The sequence below is a fragment of the Cygnus atratus genome, chromosome 4 (assembly GCF_013377495.2).
Source record: "Cygnus atratus isolate AKBS03 ecotype Queensland, Australia chromosome 4, CAtr_DNAZoo_HiC_assembly, whole genome shotgun sequence".
NCBI classification, from domain to species: Eukaryota; Metazoa; Chordata; class Aves; order Anseriformes; family Anatidae; genus Cygnus; species Cygnus atratus.
Window position 1 is genome coordinate 16553369 of NC_066365.1, and position 22131 is coordinate 16575499.

Below are 22131 nucleotides of genomic sequence, written 5' to 3' on the forward strand. Positions count from 1 at the left end.
GCCCCTGGCACCCACCACGTGTCTCCTCCCCACCAGCCTCCCTCAGGGCACTGCTCCACCCTGGGGTCGAGCACTTCCATGTGCCAGCAAGCACAGCCCTGTGGCACCGCTGGCACCGGCAAATCCCTGGTGAGGAACCATCAGCAAAGAGGCTGCAGGAGCTGCCTGTGTCCAGCTGGTGCCAGCGATGGGACTCGGAGGATGGCAGGAGCCAGAGTGCAAACCCTGAAGCGGCCACATGTGCAGGGCCCCTGTGCCTGCAGGAGCATGTTTTTACTTAAAAGGAGGAGTTTGAGCTGAAACTCACAGAAAATGGGGTTGCGGGGGGGGGGGGGGTGAGAAGGGGTGTCACTGGTAATTAACAGGGTCACAGGTAGCTGGGGTGGGGTGGGGATCACTGGTAGGGAGCGCGTCCCCTTTGCAACACGCAGACAGGCGCAGGCGTTCGGTCACCCTTTTATTAGCACCGTGACAAGCGCGACCCCTTGCCCCTCCGGCCGGCGCTGGGACCCGCCTGCAGGTTCCTGCAGCCGCTGCGGGGAGAGGAGAGCAGGGGAGCTGTCAGAGCCCCCCAAAAAGGGGGTGGGGAGGTCCCCATCGACCCCCCGCAGCCCCCCACACCTTCATGCGACGTCTGTCTCCAGCACGTCCTCGCTTTTGGAGGGCAGGTTCTTGCTCAGCGTCTCCATCTCCTCTTCCTTCCTCTTCCTGCGCTGCTTCCGACAGTGGCTTTTTTGGGGGGAGGGGGTAATAATTAAAAAAATAATCAGGATGAGGCACCACCACGGGGCCTGCCACACTGTTGCCCCCCCCCCCCCTCCTCTCATCCCACCCCATGGAAGCTGTGGATGGGGCTGTGGATGGCTCCCAGCCCCGTGGCGATGCCCCAGCGCCCTCAAACACCACTCCCGCTCCTCCCATCCCCACGCCCCGTCCCCACGTACTGTGCGCAGAGGCAGGTGCAGACGACGAAGACGATGAGGATGACGATGCCAGCGATGAGGGAGATAACCACGATCTGGCCCCGGTCGCCCCGCAGGTAGAAGATGTCCACCCGCTCGCACCGCGCCCCCGTGTAGCCCCGTTCGCACCTGCCCCGCGGCACAGGGGACAAGGATAGGAGTCCAAACACCACCTCACATTGTCCCCCTGCGCCACCGGGCCCTCTCCACCCGGACTTACACGCAAGCCGGCGCTGCCTCGGCCACGAGGAAGCGGCACCTGCCCTTGACGCAGTAGTGCCGGTACTCCTCGGGGCACCGGGAGAAGTGGCCCCGCCGCCGCAGCTGCGTCACGTTACCTGCGGGGACGAGCACAGGGTGGCCCTGGGGGTGGCAGCGCCCCGAGATGCTCCCCAAACCGTGGCGAGCCTGAGCCAGGCAGGCCGCCAGCACATGTCCTTGGCCGCTGCCGGCTCGGGGACACGGCGCTGATAAGCGGTGCGCCAGACAAAACACCGCTGGCATCCGCGCCGCTGGCCGCCCCCCTGTTACCTGCACAGCCCTCGCAGGGCAGCCCCTCGGTCACGTTGGCGTCGGCGCCCACGCAGCTGAAAAGAGCCAGGCCTGGAGAGGAGGAGGCATGGCTCAGGGGAGCGGCACAGGGAGGGGACCCCCTTCCCTCTGAAGCATCATCGTCAGCTTTTCCCTGGGAGGGGAGGGGAGGGGAGGGGAGGGGAGGGGAGGGGAGGGGAGGGGAGGGAAGGGAAGGGAAGGGAAGGGAAGGGAAGGGAAGGGAAGGGAAGGGAAGGGAAGGGAAGGGAAGGGAAGGGAAGGGAAGGGAAGGGAAGGGAAGGGAAGGGAAGGGAAGGGAAGGGAAGGGAAGGGAAGGGAAGGGAAGGGAAGGGAAGGGAAGGGAAGGGAAGGGAAGCTGGTCCCTGTCTGCAGGTGCCTGGCCAGGTGGCATCGTGGTGCCACATGCCACCAGGCACCCTCCTGCCACCACCCCATCCCCTTCGTGCTGTTGGCACGGGCTTGGGGGACACAGGGGCAGCCGGTGGAGCCCCAGGCAGGGATGGACGCAGCAGCTAAGCGGCCCCTTTGGAAGAGCCTCGAAGGGGCAAGCCGGGTGGAGCCCCAGGCAGGGATGGACGCAGCAGCTAAGCGGCCCCTTTGGGAAGAGCCTCCGGTGTCTAAAAAACGTGCTGGCAACAGGAACGGGTGAGGTGGCCGTGCTGCAAACCAGCACCTGGAGGCTTCACGTGCCACCGTGCCAAGCCCCCGCTGTGACGTTGCTGCCGCAGCAGGACATGGGACATCTGTCAGGGAGCCCAGCCGAGGCAAGCGCCCTGGGTCTGGCACCTTGCGGGCGCCAGCCAGGAAAGGGACGCCCTGGGATGTTCGCAGGCAGCGGCGCGGTAACCGGATCGCCGGCATACCAGCACTGACTCAGCACGGCTCCGCGGCGTGGGGCCGAGCTGGGGACGGGTCCTGCCGGCGGGGCCGGGTGTCTCCCGTGGGGTGGCACGGCACGGTGCTGCGCGGCACAGCGGGCACGTCCCTGTCCCGTGGGGAAGAGCTGGGGTGGGCGCGACGTCCTGCTAGGCCAGCACAGCCTCCCCGCGAGGGGCAAGCCTGGGAGGGTCACCAGCGAGCGGGGTGGCAGCGTGGGCAGCCTCCCGTGTCCCCTGGCTGGTGTTGGAGCCTTTTCCAGCACCCGCGTCCCTCCTGGCTATATATAGGCACCGCTGGCGCAGCGGCACGCTTCGAGCGACCGGGCGCCAAGGGAGCGGGGCTCAGCCTGCGCTGCCTCCAGCAGAAGGGACGAGGCCAGGGCGGGCCCCCCGGCACCAGCTGTGGGCTGACTTCACCCCGAGCGTGCGGCTCAGCGCGGGAAGCTCCCCAGCAGGGCAGTTCCCCCGGCCTTATTGCAAACAGCTGCCGCAGCCGCCCTCCGCGAGGCCCCGGTGGCCTCCCTCCGGCAGCCTCCCCTCAGCGGGGTGGTGGCACCGGGGATGCTGCGGGTGCTGGTGGCACCGCGGGGTCCCCAAAAGCTGGGTCTCAGCCTGCCCATCGGCGGCTCCCAGCGCTGGATCTGACGCCCTCCATCCGCCCCGTGCCGGGCACCGCAGCCCCGAAACAGGTCGGGCACCATTCCCCGGGCGGGTGCGGGTTGGGCAGAGCGTGACACCAGCCCCACCAAAGGGCTGAGCCGGGGCTGCTCCCGTCCGGAGGTGGGAAGGAGCACTCCGAGGTGGGACCTTCCCCTTTCGTGCACTTTTAGTGCTCAGAGAGCCAGACCCCGCAGCGGGAAGATGCCCGTTCCTGCGCCAACGCGTGCACCTGTTGGAGAGGTGCTCGCTGCGCCCGCATCCTCCATCCCTGCTGCTGCCTGGGACAGCGAAACACGTCCACACGTCTGTCCACACATCTGCCCGCACGTCCACACGTCCACTGGCAACAAGGCCACCGGCGGGCAGGGTCCCAGTGCAGGTGACAAAAGTGCCCCGCTCAGTCCCGAGGGATTCAGAGCCGAGCGCAGCCCTCGCCCACGGCCGGGCGCAACCGGGGACCACCAGGACAGGACACGGGGACACCGCGGGGCACCGGGGACGGGACCAGAGGTGGCACCGGGACAGGCGTGCGGGACACCGGGCTGGGCACGGCGAGCACCGGGCCGGGAAGGGACGGGACGGGACGGGAGCACCCCGGGCGGGCTCAGGGTGCGGGGACCCCTCTCCAGGACCATGCGAGCCCCGTAACGGGACAGGCCCCCCCCTCGCCGCCCCGGTGCCGCCGCTTACCGGAGGCGAGGGCCAGGCAGAGCAGCAGGGGACCGGGGCCGCCGCCCGGCACCGGGGCCGCCGCCGCTTCCATGGGCGCCGCAGCCTCCGCCTGCCCGGTGCCCGGTGCCCGGCGGCCGCGGCGGGGCGGGACGGGACGGGGCGGGACGGGGGCGGCCGCTGCCAGCACCGCCACCCATTCCCTCTGCCCTCCTCCTCCTCCTCCTCCTCCTCCTCCTCCTCCTCCTCCTCCTCTTCCCCCCCGCGGCGTGGAAACCCACGGGTGGGGTCCCGGTGGCGAGGGTTTCCCCACCGGCCCCTCATCGGGGGCTGCGGGGAAGCGGGGAGGGGACGGGACCCTTCGCACCCTCCCGAACGTCCCCGCCGCGGGGGTCCCGGCAGCTCCGTGTCGCGGCGGTGGGACGGTGGGTGCCGGGAGGGGGGTGGCACCGCAGGGTGGGCCCCCCCGGCTCGCCCCGTGCCCGCCGTCCCTGCAGCGTGAGCTCGGGCGGAGGAAAGAGGGGCTGGGAAGGGAGCGGTGACCTCAAACCGCAGGATGGCAGCGATGGATGCAAGCCCTGGCAGCCGCCCCATTTGGCCGCCGGCCGGGGCTCGAGCGAGCTCCTGCAGCAGCCCCGGAGAGCAAAACCCCACGCGTGGGGCCCTGGCGGCCGTGGGTTGTCCCCTGGCCACGCTGGGGACGTGGAAGGCAGAAGTCACCCCCGGTGCTGCAGCTCGCCAAGTGCCCCCCACACAGCGTCCTGCTCGCCCCAAATCCTTCGGTGTCAGCTCACGGCCCCCTCCTCCGTTAGGAGAATCCCATCCACCTCCAGGGAAAAGGTCTGGAGACCCGTGGCCAGCCCGTCTCTGCTCCACGTCGTGACCCTTGCGGTGTCCCCGACACCGCTGCCGGCCGTCGGACCAGACCCCACACCGCTCTTGGGGTGACTCCCGGCTCTGCTCACCCGTCCCCTTTGTGTGCACCGCTACCTCCAGCACTCCCCAAGCCCAGCTGCCCTTCCTGCTCAGCAAACTCGCTCTTGTTTCGTCCTTTGCCCCCTTGCTGCCCTCTTTCCCTTCTTCTTTTTTTTTTTTTTTTTTCTTGGTTTCACCTCTTTGAGTCTGAAAAACCAGCCCTTTCCTCGCCACCTGCCTGGCTAAAATCTGCGTCGCTGCCCGCTGACCGCAGCGGTAGGAAGGGCTTTCCGCCGAGAAGCTTTCCCAGACACCAAAACATCAGGACAACGCAGGAGGCTGCGAGAGGCTGGGAGCAGACCCGGAGAACCCCTCAGGCACGGGGGGATATAAAACGGGCCCACCAAGGCGCCCGCTCTTACCGCCCGTGCCAAGCAGCGCGGGCAGAGGTGGCGGGGGAGAGGTGGCCGTGCCGTGGTGGCTTCGGCCGGGCCGGCAGGTTCAGGGGCTCTGCGGGAGGAAGGGGACCGAGTGACATCCCGGGGGGTCTCCCCGAGGGGGGGTCCCCAGCCTCCGAGCACCCCGAGCTGCGCCCGGCCGGGGGGCGTGCGGGCACCCCGCCTGGCAGGGGGGCGACGGAGCCGCCGCCCGGCCCCGTCCCGGTTCCCGGCCCCGTCCCGGTTCCCGGCCCCGTCCCGGTGCCAGCAGGTGCCGCTGCGCTCCCGGGGCTGCTGCGGGCGGGGAGCGGGGCGGGGAGCGGGGCTGGCGATGCCTCCCCATCCCGCCTCCTCCTTCCCTCCCTCCGCGGCTGCCCGCGCCGCCGGGACCATGGGCTGCTGCTGCCGCCTCCTCCTCGCCCTCCTCCTCCTCCTCCCGGCAGGTGAGCGGCCGGGGACACGCGTGGGAAGGGCACGCGGGGGGCACCCCCCTGCCGTGGGGGTGGGGGGATGTTAGGGGTGAGGGGCCCCGTGGGAAATAACCCCCCCCCCCCCCAAAATAAAACCACCACCCGCGGGTCCTCGGGATGGGGGGGGGAGGGGGGGGATGCGCCCAGCCTGGAGCCACGCGTGTCCGCGGCCACTAGTGGGGTGGGCAGAGATGCTTGGCCGCTCCTGTCACTTGCATGGCACAGGGACGGAGGTGTGCCCCCAACCACTCCTGAGGGGATTTGGGGGCAGCCCAAAAGCAGCCGGGGGGGGGGGGGGGGGCGGTGGGCAAGCCCCACGCAGGGAGAAACGCGGCAGGCACAGCAGCAAGAGGCTGTGCCCCCCTCGGTGGGATCCGGGGACATTCACCCACTGCACGAGGGGACCCCACTGTGCAAGGTTTTGGGCACACTGCCCCGGGCTCAGCCTCAGAAACGTTCAGCCTGCCCGGCTTTTACTTTATTTTCACTGCTGGAAAGTGAGGGGGGGGGAAAACAAGCACGGGAGCACTCTCAGCCATTCGTGCATGCTGTGCATCCCCGGCAAAGGGAAACCTGCGAGGGGACCAGAGTGCTCAGAGCACATCAGCTGCTCCTGGGACATCTCCCCCCAGCCAAGCATCCCTCCCGTGCCCACTGGGAGCTGTTTTTCCCAGTGCCCAGGATAGTTCCGGCACCATTCCCACCAGCACCCAGCTCTGCAGCACCGGCAGGGCCCCCGTGGAAGAACCCAGGAATATTTCCTAGGATTTTGGCCCCGCAGCTTTTGGGATGCTTCCATCAAGGGCCTGGATCTTTTGGGTGTTTTCTATAATTTTTCTCCGCTGGAGCAGTATTTACAAGAAAAAGTCTTCTGGCATCAATGTATTATTTAAATGTGCCTCAAGTTCATTCTCCAGGGCTTCATGACAGAGAGGATGCAGCTTGGCAGGAATAACTCCGTGCTTTTCTTGGCCCTGTAATGAAATAATAGCAACCCTTGCACAGTGTTTGAGAGGAAGGAGGAAGTTTGTCATACCTCTGACTTCTTGCTCAGGAGGCAAATTAGAGTGCTTGCAGCCTTGCCGGCCCAGCTGACGCAGAGGGCAAGGTCTGCGAATGAGGTGAGCCTCAGCACCCAGGTGATGCCACCCATCCCAAAGGGACTCACGAGGGGATGGGGACCTGCAGACCAGGGTCCAGCAGCAGCCCCAGAGGCTTTCACCCCGTGCTCAGGCCCCTTGGGCAGCTTGGGCACCAGGCTGGCCACGGGTTGCTCTGTCTCTTGGGAGAAAAACCTTTATGAGCTTCTCTGCTGTACGCTGTGCAGCATGCAGGCAAGTGTGGCCATGATTTAGAGGGCAGCCCTGTCGTGTTTAGCTGGGAAATAACCCCAGCAATGACAGAAATGTCCCCAGTCAGCACCCACCTGGGTGGAGGGGTGCTCGGGGCAGCCTCTCCCAAGGGGACGGGGCTCAGGAAAGCGGGTCCCCAGGCATCCCCAGGATCTGCACCTGGGACCCCTGCCCACTCTCTCTCTGCCCACCAGGGAGAAATAACCTCTTATTTCAGCTTGGCTGGGGGGCCCGTTTCTCACCCGAGCTGTGTGCTTGGGGCATGTGGCAGTGCTATCGTGCTGTAAGTTGTTTGTCTCCAGGGTTTTGTTTTTGGGTTTTGTATAGGTTGCTCCTGTAGACTTGCTTTTGGCCACGTGTCCTGCACTTGTATCGCTTTGTGTGGGATGGTGGATGGCGCTGGATCACTGTCTGCAATTGTTCACCCTGGGTAGATCCTGCGGGCAGAAGATGAGGCTGCCCTTTGGTTTTGCTTCCACAAACCCAGACCCATGACATAAAAATGGGTCTTACCTCTATGCTTCTTCTAGAGGCAGCTGCTGGGCTGGGGTAGGAAGTAGCATCCAGTTTGCTGAGCAGCCATGGGTTCTCCTCTGGGCTGACCTGGCCATTGTTCACTGTTGCATTTCCTGGCTTCAGAAAGGGTGGCTAGGTTAAACGTGGAGGGTGTCATAGTCAGGATAAGGTGCACCATTCCCTACGCTGCTCTCACTTGTCTCCTGAAGGAGATGCACAGCAAATGCGATGGCTGGGGACCGCTGCCAGGTGGGTCTGGGTTAACCCAGGGTGAGAGCACTGCTGCATTCCCCATGTAGATGAGGACTACCTGCTTGCCATGGCACAGCTGCCACATCCGGCTTCGTTTTCTTGGGCTGGAGCTCCTCTCTTTTGAGCTGCCTCTCAGCTGGTGTAACAGCCGAAAAGCTTGCCACGCTTGCTTCTGGAGTGGCTCCGAGCAATGTGCTGCTAATGAAGCTCCCAGCCCAGGTCAGGTATGTGTTTCCAAAGCAGGGCACGTAAGTGAGACATCACCTTCATGTGACATGCAGGAACCAGGACAACAGCATGCCCGCAGGAGAGGGAGCTGCTCCGTGCACTAGGTGGTGTACCTGGGGTTTCCCAGATGACTGGGATTGATGTTCTCGAAGGGGAGGATATCTGCATTACAGGGATTTGGATTTTTCTCTCCTGTTTCCATCTTCAACCCGTGCAAAGCCCCCACGGGGCTGTAACCTGGGCAGAAGGGATGGCACCAGGCGATGTGCCTTGTCCCAGCAGCTCCGCATCCAGCCCTGCTCCCAGCCGGGTCCAGCAGGGCAGTAAGGCCCTAAGGGAATCAGATGGGCACATTCCTTGGTGCTGAACTATGCTTGGTATCCTTTGATAACTGATGTCCTTCAGTTGCTTTGACAACCCTGACTGCCTCCTAGCTCCTGAAGTCATGTGGTCCTAAAGGAAGATTTCTGGTGCTTTTCTATCTTTTGTTCCAGTGCACTCTTCTGGCTACTGCTCCCAGCCACAGCCCAGGTGCTGGGAGGACAAGGGAACCACTGCCTCAGCAGTTCTTCACCTTTTCAGGTGTGCTCGTAGAGGACCCGGCTTGCTGGTGACCTCCCAGCCCTGTGGGTACAGGCCATCCTGAGCAGGATGTGGTGGCATGTGGGGCCCTCAGCCAGGGATGCTCCGCAGGGTCCCCACAGGACCCAAGGCTCAGGAGCAGCCTGTGTTGCTGGTGGGATCCCTTTTCTATGCTGGAGGAGAGGACAGCCTGACGTGTTGTGACCTGAGGTGGCAGTGGCCAGGCTGGAGCTCGGGGTCCCGTGGCGATGGTGGTGCAGGGCTGGGACATTTAGGGTTTCCAGAGGCAGCGTTACCCACCTGGGAAGCCGAGCTCGGCTGGGACCGGCCCTGCCCAGGCAGGAGGTGGATGGCCAGGGCCGAGCGCGGCGGCTGGGGCAGCAGGGTGATTTCTTTCAGCTGCTTGCGCTCTCCTGGGCAATGCCTGTGACTTGTGACCCGCCTGGGACAGGCGCCCAGCCGAGGACTGCATCCAGCCCTGCCCGTGAGGCCAGCTGCCTTTCAGCCCTGTAGATATTATCGGAAACTTTCTGACTCATCCTGGCCAGCAGCCCTGCCAGCTCTGCAGGATCCCCATCAGCTCGCCTCCAGACCCGGCGATTCTGTGGGACACCTCACATGGGACGGCCTTCTTGAAATGCACAGAGTAACCCACTGCTGCTGGGCTAACACCACTTTATTAACAATACTCGGCACGACCAAGTGCATCTGCAGTTTGGGGTTTGGGTGAGGCTTCAAGCAGGCAGCACAGGATCCCAGGGAGGTTTCTCAGAGGGTCAGCGAGGTCTCGCAGAGGCCTGGCAGCCCTCTGGGGTCCTGCCACACCTGGTAGAGCAGCAACACGTCCTGCTAAAGGCTGCGGTGACAGCCTGTAACCTGCTGGGTCAGTCACACCCCGCTGACGTGCCCTGGGATGTCTGTGGGCAGCCTTACTTCAAAGCCACCGAGGTGCAGGGCCAAGCCTGACCTCGAGAGCCCCAGGGCTGGAGGACGCGTGGTGCAGGCCGTCAGCACGTCCCCTTGGCAGCTGCTTCCTGACCCGGCGTGGCCACCTCTAGGTCCCGGGCTCCCAAAACGCTGGGTGCGAGCTCGGCACTTCCCTTTGCAGAGGTTTAGGTGCCTGCAGGTGTGATTTTGTGTTTGGAATTAACGCTGCCTGCTGGTGGGGGAGTGAGGCCTGGTGGTGGCACAGCTCGTGGTGCCGAGTCCTGCCGCCTGCCTGGGAGAGGTGCTCAGTGCTCCTCGTGAAGGCAGCCCGGGACTGCGGATGCCACCTGCCAGGAACCTGTGCCCGCTTCCCTTTAAATAAACAAAAGGCCACCCCAGAACACCTCCTTTCCCTCGCCTTTGATCTCCTCCATGTTCCCCCTGCCAAGTGAGTCTTGGGAAGACTGCGGGCATGCTTGAACCTGGTCAAGGGAGGAGAAATGGGGGATAGCAGTGTACCTGTACCAAAAAATAAAAAAAAGGCTATAAAGGGAAAATCAACTACTCTAACCTCAACATGCCTCCAAGTGCTCCCACCTCCCCTTCAGCACTGGGATTTGGAGCCAGCCCTCCTGGGTGCCACCAGCAAGGGGCTTTGGGGGAGCTGGCTTTCAGGGCAGGAACGAAAATCAGTGTTGTCTTGAGATTGTTTTCCTCCTTTCTCACATAGCCCCATGACAAGGTGCTCAGGGGTGTACATAAGAGAGTGCATGGAAATAGAAATTCCTCCCGACGTCACTTGCTGTTGGCATGCCCTTTCCACAGCCTGGCTGTGCCTGGGGAGCTGCTGGGGATGGCCTGGAGCTGAGCTTCTCTCTGGAGAGAGCAGGAGGGAGAAAAAAATAGCAGTCACTGGTGGGGACAGGGGAAAGAATGACTCATCTTCATGCTAAGAAATGGAGATGAATGAATGCACAAAGAAATGGGAGAGAAGAAAGCTGCCCAGTGTTATCGTCCCCAGCTGCATGGTGCCTGCTGGAGGGGCGGTGGGGATGGGGCTGCCAGTCTGGGCTAGGGGTGCTGAGCCCTGCAGGGGGGTGGGTTGGGATGCATGGGATGGGGAGTCCCAGGGTGCTGGGACCCTCTACTCCATGGCCCAGGAACGAAAGCAGGAAGAAATCCTCCTTTCCCTCCCTGTCTTCTCCTAAAGGGGGATTTCAGCTGACTTCGGGTTCCTGGGAGTTGTGACAAGCACACAAGATGCCAGCTGCCACAAGGATGTCTCCCTTACTAACCCTCATTTTTCTCCCTCCCAGGACTTGGTGATGACCCCACAACTTCACCCCTTGTCCCCGCCAGTGCCCCCCCAGAAGTGGTGGGGACAGCAGCAGGGCCAGGCTCGGGGGGCACAGCTGTCCCTGCAGCAGCTCCCCACCAGCCTGCACCACTGACTGCCACAGGACCCACCAGAGATGAGGTGTCCTCCAGGCCAGCTGAGGTGGATGACCCCAATGGGGGCACTGTGGCCATGTTGTCCCCTGCTTCCATCCCCACGAGCACCGTCGCTGCAGCAGACAACCCCCCCGTAGCCTTCAGCTCGGTGCCACCAGCCTTGGAGACCGCCCCAGGTCCTCGGACAGCACATAATGACAGCGTGGAGGGAGGGACGACGGATCTGGGGACACCTCCCAGCCCCACGGGCACACCTTCACCCTCCTCTTCCTCCCCACGCAGCAGCACCCCATACTCATCCCCTGGGACGGTGTTGTCCCCACCGACCGTCCCCAGCAGCACCACCCAGTCACCGATGCCGATGAAGGATGTCCCTTCCCCAGGGACGATGGCTGTGGCATCGAGCCTGGCCATGGAGCCCACATCCCCCTCAGTGACTGTGGCCAGCCCCACCGAGGACACAGCCGACGGCAAAAGCACCCCCGCCACCGGAGTCACCATGGAAGAGGTCCCACGTGCCTTGAGCGCAGGTGAGCAGCTCCCCTCCCCGTGCACGTATGCAGGCACATACACCACTTTTTTTTTTTTTTTTTTCCTGCCCTTGTCATTTATGGCTTCCCTTTCTAGTTGTTTTTCCACCCAGAAGTGACACAAGAGCCCGGCTGTCAACCCTGAGAGCAAGGCTGAGCTTTCTTGATGTGCTCCCTGGAGGAGCCCATGTCATCTGCTCCACCTGTGGAGGGAAGGGGTCGTAGATACCCAAACTTAGGTGCTCGGTTGTGAACAAAATCCTTAGCCTCATGGTTGTCCTTAAAAGCTCACGGAGGGGAGGAAAGAAGTTTCCTGACGATGGGCTAGGAGTAAGGGAGAGGAGAAACATGTTCCCTCTGGAGCGACCATGAAGCTGGTGCTACCTGTTCTAAAGCTCCTGGTCAAGGAAGAAATGGGGCCTGTCTGTTGGCAGCCATGGAGAAACCACCCACCACCTGGCTGCGGTAGCCTCCCACCGTGATTACTTTGTGACCTGTGGGCCCTGGAGAGAAACCCAGTTGTGTTTTAGCCCAAATCCACCTGCACTGTGTTACGGGAAGGGGGAGATCCCGAAAGTATATGGGTGCCTGACACTGCTGCATGGCCCAGCAGCCTCCAGAAGGGGCTTTGGGAAGCACTGCGGGGGTGTCTGTGCTGGCGATGGCTGGCGGGGTTGCATCCAGAGCTGCTGTGGACGATGGGGTGGGGGCTGAGTGCTGCTCTCTCTGGTGCTGCCCGCAGGGAGCATCGTGGCCATAACAGTGGTGGTCATCGTGGTGGTGGTGCTGGTCTTCGGGGCGGCGTACCTCAAGATCAGGTAAGGCCAGCAGCCCGCAGCAGGGGCAAGAATGAGGGCCATGCCTCGGGGCAAGGCCTCGAGTCGCAGCCTTGTATATCATGCCCCTACCAAAAGGCGCCTTTCCACAGGCAGGTGGTCGGGGTGGGATGTGCCGGTGGCAAAGTGCCCCCAGCTGAAATACCCCAAAAGCTGAGCTGTGAGGGCTCAGGTGCATTTATTTAATTTTACCCCACAGTAAAAGAGCTAATAAACCACCGAAACAGCCAGTGTCTTATAAATACAGCTCCCGTATCTGTGTTCCTGCCAGCTCCTCGCAGCCCATCCTGCAAGCGCCACAAGCTCAGCACTCTCCTCCCCGCACAGGCCATGGCAAAGCATGGGGGATTTTTCCTGCCCGAATGAGGGATAAATTTGGGCTTCAAGGTGCTGGAGGGCAGCCGGTGTGCCCGCTACTCTGCAGGCACCCCTGGCTGCATTTGCCTTCTGCAGGCTGACCTGGTGCGTGCTTCCCCACAGGCATTCCTCCTATGGCCGGCTGCTGGACGACCACGACTACGGCTCCTGGGGGAATTACAACAACCCCCTCTACGACGACTCCTAGCAGGAGAAGATCCTTATTTATCAGCGCTTCTGCAACACAGCACCCGCTGCTTCCCCCCCACCGTGCGTGCTGGGTCGCGGCCAGAGCAGGCGCCTGGGCCACAACCGCCGTGAGCAGGACCACGGCAGGTCCAGCAGAGGACAGGCGGCTGGAGGGCGGGTGCATGGCACCCACAATAAACCTGAGCGTTGGCCCTTTGCGTGGGAAGCTCTCTGATAATATGGGATGGATGCCGCCGCACCTCGGCTTCAGCAGCGGAGTGGGTCTTGGGGGGGGTTGGCAGCTTTGCTTTTAGCCCGATAAACCCGAATTCCCTGGGGGAGGTGAGGGGGGAGGCTTAGACTGCATCGTGGTGCCCCCGGAAGAAACATGGGGGAAGCTAAGACGGTCCCACTGCTTTGTGCACCCCTCCCTCCAAAATCACCTCCTTGCATTGCCCCACTGCAAAATCCTCTGCCTTCCCTCACCCGTGGTAGCTTGCCATGGGTGACAGGAAATTACAACTGCTCCTTTGCCTCTGTTTTCTTTTTTTTTTTTTCTTTTCTTTTTGTGTGTGTGTTTGTGCACAGAAGCTTATTTCCTTTTTAATCCCACTTTTTAATTTTTATGTTTATTTTCCCAAATACCATGTGGGAACCCCCAGGAAAGTTGTGCTTCCCACCTGCACTTCTGGGATGAGAAGCAACTCACTGTTGCACCCATAGCTGTTTGCTTCACAACATTACTTTTAATCCTTGAAATACCTCTCCTCTAAAATACACTGAAGCTGCTTTAATCCCCAGTTTATGCATATACCTGCTTGGACAAAAAAAAAAAAAAATGAAAAAGAGAAAAGGGGTGATTTATGGCTGGTCTCATCTTTACACGCTGTAATGCAGATGCATGCTTCTACCAGAGCAGGTGTGCTGGCAAGGTCTTTTTGTCACTTTTGTGGGATCAGCACCTTGAAGCTGCCCATTCAGGGGACAGCTATGATGGGCAGGACTGCATTTCTGCTCTGGCTCTGTGGCGGAGCAAGCCCCATGTGTCTCCTGAAACCAGGAGCTCCAGCCCTCCTCTAGCCATGATGCGCGAGCATCTGGGTGACGCTGGGTGAGCACTGGAGCAGGGGGTTATTTTGGGAAGGGGCCGGTCACTGCCCCCACAACAGGGTCTCCCCAGCACCCAAACCAGTGGGCCCCTGGAGAAAACTTCATCGTTTTTTTGGGAGCTGTCACTGGGTGGCTGAGGTTCACCTCAATGCGGAGATCCCACTGCTGGGCTTGGTGGCACTAAGGCTGAGCTGCGGTTACCAAGTGGTTGTTTAATCTCTTTTAGTTCAAACCAGGTAGAAACTGAATAAAGCAGAGAATGCTGCTAAAGCACTGCACAGCCCTAAGGTTTGCCCTTATCTGAAATACCGCGTGCACCTGGGTCTCCTCTGCCCTGCGCTGAAGGGCACTGCAGATTTGGAGCAGGTGTGACAGCAGGCAAGAAAAGCAATCAAGGTACTGGGAATGACCAAGGGGAGAAGAGGAAATTGTGATAATTAAAACCACAACCTGTGCAGGGAGGGCACTGCTCATATATTGCTTTTTCCAGCATTGGTGTGGCTGGTGGGAAATGGGTCCATGACAATCCCATGGTTCCTTGGTGGAGTATGCCAGCTCTAGGAGAAACCAGATGAGTTAATGGGAGAAAAATGCACTGATAACAGCAACTTCAAGCCTATCCAGCTGAGGAAAGACAAGCTTTCAGCATATACAGGGCAAGTTTTATGATAGGGTGTCTCTTTTCTTGTATTTCCTTATATTATTCTTATATAATATATTTGTTTATATTTGCTTTTGGCCAAGAAGAGATGACGTTTCAGTGGGCCCCAGGACATCCTCTCTTCTGAGCTTATGTTTATGGGCTTAAATACATCCTAGCAGGCATACCCCAGGAGGGACCACTCCTTTCCCATACTGAGTGATATGGGGCAGAACCTGAGGGCACCTGTGGAAAACCAAAATACCTCCTGGGATGCTGAAGCTCCGCAGTATTTAATATGAGGGTCCCCTTCTTTTTCCCCAGCAGCCCTGAGGATGAGGGGATGCTTGCAAAGCAGCCAGTGTGTGATAAAACCTGCTCACATCGTGTCAGGATGTGAAAAACCAATGCACAGATGAAAACTGATGTCTCGATGGAGCTTTCTCAGCCACCGAGTTAACATTTCCTGCAGAGATATTGTGGAACAGAAGTTTTATGGTTTCACTTCAGGTCATGACCCAAAGCATGAGGGCAGCCTGTGGCATCCCCTATCGGCCCCGGCAAGCTGCCTGGGGAGGCTGGGGAAGGGAGGGGAGAGGATGCTGAGGACATTTCCTTGTGTCCAGTTGTCACCTGAGAAAACACTGTCACCCTCCTCCCTGCAGCCTCCTTTCAGGTTGTGCAGCATGGTGAGGTCTCCCCTCAGCCTCCTCTTCTCTGGACTAAACAGCCCAGGTTCCCTCAGCTGCTCCTCACAAGCCTTTTCTCCTCCCTGCACCAGCTCCACCTCTCTTCTCTGGACACATATGAGCAGCTCAGTGTCCTTGTGGTGAGGGGCCCAAAGCTGAACACAGCACTCAAGGTGGGGTCTCACCATAGCCGAGTACACAGGGATGATCACCTCCCGGGTCCTGCTGGCCACGCTACTGCTGATACAAGCCAGGATGCTGTTGGCCTTCTTGGCCACCTGGGCACACCCTGGCTCATGTTCAGCTGGCTGTCGACCAGCAACCCCAGGTCCTTCTCTGCTGGACAGCTTTCCAGCCACGCTTCCCCAAGCCTGTACTGCTGCCTGGGGTTGTGTGACCCAAGCACAGGACCCGGTGCTTACCTCTGTTGAGTGCCATGCGATTAGACACGGCCCATCGATCTAGTCTGTTCAGATCTCTCTGCAGAGGGATCCTGCCCTCAGGAAGATCAGCACTCCCACCCAGCTTGCAATTATCCACAGCCTACTGAGGGTGCACTCAATCCTCTCATCTGGGTTGCTGATAAGACGTTAAACAAAACTGGCCCCGGTACTGAGCCCTCGGGGACACCACTGGTGACTGGCTGCCAGCTGGGCCTCACTCCATTCACAGTGCCCCTTTGGGCCCGGCCACCCAGCCAGTTCTTCACCCAGTGAGCCAGGCCATGAGCAGCCAGTTCCTCCAGGAGAAAGCTGTGGGGAATGGCCTCAAATGCTTTACTGAAATGTAGGTAGGCATCATCCACAGGCTCTCCCTCACCTACTAAGCCGGTCATCTTGTCACAGAAAGAGATCAGGTTAGTCAGGCAGGACCTGCCCTTCACAAACCCATGCTGGCTGTGTATCACTCGACTGTCCCATATATGTGGTGCGATGGTGCTCAAGATGATGTGCTCCACAACCTTCCCCAGCACCAAGGTCAGACTGACAGGTTTCCCCTGTCCTCCTTCCTGCCCTTCTTGTAGATTGGTGTCACTTTTGCCAACATCCAGTCAGCTGGGACCTCCCCAGTTAGCCCAGACTGATGGTAAATTATTGAAAGTGGCTTGGTGAGCACTTCCACCAGCACCCATGGATAAATCCCATCCGGCCCCATAGGCTTGTGTACATTCAAATGTTGTAGAAGGTCACCTGCAGTTTCCCACTGGATTGTAAGAGCTTCATCTCACTCCCTGTCACCATCTTCCAACTCAGGGGGTGGGTACCCTGGGAACAGTTGGTCTGACTAAAAAAGACTGATGAAAAAAGGCTTTAAGTAAGTACCTCAGGCTGTGCTGTATTTCCAGCAGCCATCTGGGAAGTTGAAGTCCCCCATGAGAACAAGGGCTAGTGGTTGCAAGATTTCTCCTAGTCGCTTGTGGGATGTTTTGTTTACCTCTTTGTCCCGGTTTGGGTGGTCTACAGCAGACTCGCATCGTAACATCATCCTTACTGGCCTTTCCCTGACTCAGTCCATCTGCCAGAGGACTACTTTTCCTCTGACAGATGGACCCCGTCAGTCCCCAGGAGACTTGTCTCCCAGTCACTGGAATAGATGAGAATCAGAGACCAGAAAAAGCAAATTGCCCATAGCTAACTTCCAAAAAGGAGGATTTTTGCACAAGTTCCAACTAAAGACTCCAAGCAGTAAACAATAAGCAAATATGTCACATTCATCTGAAATTGCACGACCTGGGAACATCTAGGACTTGGTCAGCTAAAGAATAAGGTGGCAATTACAGCTGTTTTCTTGAGAGGAATGTAAGATTTAGTCGAGTTATATTTTTTTTCCCATAATAGTGAGTATGGAACATTTCTGACCCCTGATACAGAGGGACCACTGACTTGCTCTTTGGATATCATTCATTGCTACTGCCCTGCATTTTCTTAAAATAGTTCTTTCTTTTAGCCATAGGCTTGGGCTCTATACATCCAGGCATATTGCATGCCTCTAAACCACCATGCAATAATAATAACAGTAGCATTGATAAAAACCCAAACCAGTAGCACGTGCAGCAAACTGGAACAGCGCTGCTGGTGAAAACCCTTGGGTGACGTGGGTTTGGATACCCACCTGCGCTGCAGGCCCACAGTGCGGTGATGGTGGCCACCTCCTGAAGGGCAGGTGTTCCTTTCGCAGCAGCAGTACTGCCTTCCTGCAGTTGGTGGGAAAGCTAGCTCAACCTCAACCCGCTACACCCGCCAGAAAGCAAGCGGAGGGATGGTGCAAGCACTGGGCTAACAGTAAGCTTTGTCATCTGATGGGTCCCCTTATCAGAGGAGGATGTAGTGATGGTGGTGGTGTGCCCCCAGCTCTGGGATGAAAGCTTTTGGTGGTTCTTCAGCCTTCCTGCTGGCTTCTGACATAGAGTTGTCCCTGATCTGTCCACCCTTTGCAAAAGCAAGGGCTGCATTATTCAGCTTGAAGAGCCTGTGCAAGGATGTCAAATTCACCTCTTTTCAAAGAAAAGGTAGCTGCAAGTTATTGCATCTGTCCATAGGTAAAGCCCAGAGCTCTCCCAGAGCTTCCACCGGGCACGCCAATGACTCCCATTAACTCAGATGTTCATATATATATATTTTACACACAGTTATAAAGGCCCTATGAAAGAAATGACTCAACAGCGACCGCTTTGATTCGATTTCGCGATGATGTACAGGAAAGGTAATTACCGTCTTCGCGTTATTTCATTTCCTCTGGCTTCGCCAGAGCAGCTCCGCACGGCCAAACCCTGCAAGGTTCCCTGGAGGAGGCAGCAGGGACTGTGACCTGCCACATCCAGGCTGCTGTACACCCACCGGGGCCCAGGCTGAAACAGCAGAAGCACTCGACGACGGGAGTGCACCACAGGGAACAGCCTCTGCAAGGGGCTGCTGTAGAGGCCAGAGACTCCAGCGCTGCCTGCCTCCGCCGTGATGCCCCATACCCCTCCCCGTCCTGCCACCTCCTTCCCCGTTCCCCAAGGATCTCCCTCCTCCCACAGCACGATGGCAATGCAAAGGGGGAAAAAGAAAAAAAAATGAAAATCAAAGCATGTTAAAAAGCCTCCCCCTCGCCCCCCTCCCCCAAATAAATAAATAAAGCAGGATATCTATGCCACAAGCTTGCTTTATTTACAGAAAAGAGCAATAGCCTCCTGATTGTTCCGAAAGCTCTCCCCCTCCCCCTTTTTGGCCAGATTCCCTCATCTCTTGGATACTTTATTTATTAGAAAACATAGCTCGCATAGCTGCGCCCAGCACAGCACGTTCCCCAGGCCGGTGGCACAGCGTGGATGCAGCACTGCCGAGGCCATGGTCCTGCTCCAGCTCTCCTGCCTCACCTTCCCTGGGAAGAAGGGCTTGACTTTGCCACGTGTAGAATCATAGAATCACCTAGGTTGGAAAAGACCATCAAGACCATCAAGTTCAGTCATCAAAATGATCTCTACAACTCATAGCTAAATGATCTACAGCTCCAGCATCTGTTACTTTAATCCTCCCACCCAAAAAAACACTAGAAAATTCACAACGCAAGGACCATGCCTCACCAACTTTTTCCCATAGCCCGTCTAGCACGTGCCACTGGATTGCTGTCATCCCCAGCTGCCAGTCATTTTTAAAGGTCATTTCTCAAGCTGTCCCCACGTGAGCACGGCCACTGGCAGCAAGCTGGTGCTGACGAGCAAGAGGAAGCCCAGGGAAGCCCTCTCCGTCACCTCTCACCGCTCACAAGTACCTCCAACAAAAACCCTTGGCCTCCAGCCCAACCAACTTGTGCTCCTGGATGTCACAGAAATATTTGTGCATTGTTATTTTTAGCCCTTTTTTTTTTTTTTCTTCCCACTTGAACAGCGCAGTAGGACTGACGGTCAGGGAGAAAAAGCAGGGAAATCACCCCATTTTCAGCTCCACTGGGGGAGGGTGTGGGGAGGGTGCAGAGGTCCTGCACCAGCCCTGCTGCAAACTGGACAGATAGACGCTCTGCTAGGGCTCGGTTATAAATAGAGCCCAGCCGAGGAAGACGCCAGGAGCACTGCACTAATTGCGTTCATTCCAGCTGGGGAGGAAGGCAGAGGGCTTCGTGCAGGCAGGGCAGCGTCGCTGCCAGCAGCCAGCTCCAGGAGAAGCCCACAGCCCCATGCTCCTCTGCTTGTGGGTCATCTCCCCCCCGGGTTTTGCATTCCTCAGCAAGCCTTGGCTTTATTAATAGCTCCTCTGACCTTGTTTGCATCCACAGCCTGCTGGAACGCAGAGCTTTTCCCACCAGGCAGCAACAACCCCATCCGCTCCTCACTTTGCTGTGCACCAGAGAGGGGACTTGGGCTCGGGTGGTGGACAGCAGGTTTGGGCATTGCTGCTGGGGGGGCTTCAACGCAAAGCCCTTGCCCACCTCCCTGCCCCTGCTTTCCTCAGTTTCCCCGGGAGGAAGGGACGAACCCAAGGCTGTGGGAACAAAGCAGGCTTTGCACCACCATGTGTGCACAGGGCCTCAGCTCTCCTTGCCCCTCAAAAGAGGGCAGCACCCAGCACCTCCATGGGAGAGGGCAGCTCTCTCTGCAGCCTTCCCATACGCGCTCCTTGCCCATCTTTATCCACTGCATTTATCTTCATCTCCAAGCCATTCATTTTCTGCTGTGCAGTGCATTTCGTGTCCCTGCAGGAGGGAGCGAGGGCTCCATGCCAAGCTCGATGCACAACGTGGGAGTCCAGCTCCTGTTATCGGGTTTCCCAGCTGCTGCCCCTTGCTCTGGCCAGCTCCGGTGGGGGATTTAGCCCTGCCTCCCCATCCGGCAGCAGCCGTGTGAGAAGATGGGCTTTCCCCCAGTTTTCAGCTTTCCACCTCACCTCCGCCACCTTGGCGCTGAGCTGCTGCAGGTGCGTTTCAGAAGCCTGCTGGAAAAAGCAGTGCCAATGTAACATATTTACAGCTGAGCCCGACTTAAAAAAGAGAGAAACCCCTTGCTAGAGCAGCAGCAAATACCAAGAGCAAAAGAGGAAAAGGTCAAGGTCGGCTGGAGCCCACCCCCTGTATCATTTTCGTTCTCAGCCTCATGCAAACGTACAGCTGGGGAGGGAGCTGCTCTTCCAGTGCTCAGCTGAACTAAGGGTTTTCTTTCAGCCCAGTCTTGTGATTGAAACCCGAATAGGAATATTTCCAGCTGCGACGAAATTAGCACAGAATTTAGCATAAAATCTGCCTGGTTGTGGACTTGACCAGCATGGTTTTAGATTTAGCAACACAGTCAAAGGCTACGTAGCTACTGAGCTTCCTGATGCTTGCTTCGCATCTGCGCTATGATATACTGTCAGCACATTTACCTCGTAATTTTTGCAGGGGGAAAAAAAAAAAAAGAGAGACAAACAGGAAACAATTTGCTTGTAATAAGCACAGCACTATGGAAATGATAGCTGGAAGACGCACGGAAATTCAGCCTTGACCTTTGCAAGCCACAAGCCCGCGTTTCCCCCACGCGGCGCTCCCCAGTAGCAGTGCACGTGGTGCAGCCTTCGGCCCCAGCCCACCAAGTCCTCCACCTTTTGTGCCCCCTTTCCTCTGCACCTCCTTCAGCCAGCAGCAGCCCTGGCATGCTGCAGCTCTTTAAATACACATTTCACTGAGTTAATGAAGAAGCTGCTGCATCTGTTTCTTCCTGACAGTTGCTTGCAGGGTTAATTTTTTCTGCTCTTTGTTGTTGTTGTTGCTTTGTTTTGAATTAAGGCTGGATTGATGCTTCTAGCCATCTCCAGCAGCTGCGGGGTGGAAGCATCCTTGCCCCCATGCTCACGGGCACACGGGTGGAGGCAGCAGCCTCCGGTTTGTTCGGGCAAGCCCAGCCCTCGTGGTCTCCTTTCCCCACCCACCCACCAGCACAAACCCTTCAAGACGTGTATGGGACAAGTTGCTGTGGCAGCCTGCCTTGGTGTTGGAGCCCACAAGGGCTGCAGGTAGCTCCCCATGAAATATCCCTTCGCTCCAGTCACTGGGTTTTGGCTAGCATGAGGAACTCATTCTTTATTCCTTCTCCGGCTATGCCATCTGCCCTGAGCACGCAAGCACTTCTCCACGCTCTCTCCTCTGTTCAGTTGCCACCCAAATCCCACCCCGTGCTACCAGGGTTCCTGACGGAAATGGTTCCTGTCCCAACATTTGCCATCAGTAGGTTTCTCAAACACAAATGTGGTCAAGGGATTTTTTCCCTCCCCTTTCGGAGGAGAAAAACGATAACTGGTGAAATAATACGGAAAAACAGCGTTCCTCGGATTCACCTCGGAGACCTCATTCATCTGTCCTTTCCAAGCCAGGGCAAGGCACTTTCAGAATGGTAACTCAAGCTAAAACACCTTGCAGAGATCTAAGAGCCATCCCCTGAACTTTTTCACCCTTCCCGCACTGCTCCCCAGCAGCCGAAGCCACCGTGTCAGAGCCTACCTGGGCGCAGGTCTCCATCCAGCTGGCGAGGGCAAAGCCACCAAGCAGCGGCTCCTGCTTCCAGGCAGCTGGGGGCTTGTTGGCAGCTGCAGGAAGGGAACGAAAACCACGGTCTCTGAGAAAGAGGACGGTCCTTACTGCCTGCTGGAGGTTATAGCAGGGGTGTCAGTGCTGTAGGAACACCTCACCCAACGCGTCCGAGGCAGCAGGGACTCACAGCCTCAGGACCAAACCAGCCCCTGCCCTAAGACAGATGCGCCTTTGCTTCTGAAGCCAGCTCAGGCTGCCAGCCCCGCCCTCAGAGCGGCCCTCCCAGCGCTGAGCCAGTCCTTGCTGCCCAGAACAACCTCCAAAAAGCCCCTTCCTCTGCAAGCACCCCTCCAGACCCCCCTGCACCCCCAGGTGCTCCAGCACACCGAGGAGAACCAAGCAAACACCTACAGCACTACCGACACCTCCACAAAAGTCCAGGCTGGCC

General features: G+C 58.7%; 2 protein-coding genes across 3 annotated transcripts; one reads left to right on the forward strand and one right to left on the reverse strand.

Annotated features, from left to right (window-relative positions):
• Positions 1-444: 444 nt before the first annotated feature.
• BTC (betacellulin) lies at positions 445-3859 on the reverse strand. 2 transcript variants are annotated; one of them, XM_035540135.2, is made up of 6 exons: positions 3743-3859; positions 1494-1565; positions 1183-1300; positions 945-1091; positions 622-729; positions 445-533 (listed from the first exon to the last, which is right to left on the reverse strand). In XM_035540135.2, exons 1-5 carry the CDS (start codon positions 3813-3815, stop codon positions 624-626), a joined length of 516 nt encoding a protein of 171 aa, XP_035396028.1. In that variant the 5' UTR covers positions 3816-3859; the 3' UTR covers positions 445-533; positions 622-623. The 2 variants fall into 2 exon arrangements, with proteins under 2 accessions (XP_035396028.1, XP_050566402.1); XM_050710445.1 differs by having other exon boundaries at positions 445-729.
• A 1545-nt stretch (positions 3860-5404) lies between these two features.
• Positions 5405-12982, forward strand: PARM1 (prostate androgen-regulated mucin-like protein 1). Its single transcript, XM_035550118.2, has 4 exons — positions 5405-5516; positions 10717-11382; positions 12125-12200; positions 12699-12982. Exons 1-4 carry the CDS (start codon positions 5405-5407, stop codon positions 12781-12783), a joined length of 939 nt encoding a protein of 312 aa, XP_035406011.2. The 3' UTR covers positions 12784-12982.
• The last annotated feature ends 9149 nt before the right edge of the window (positions 12983-22131 follow it).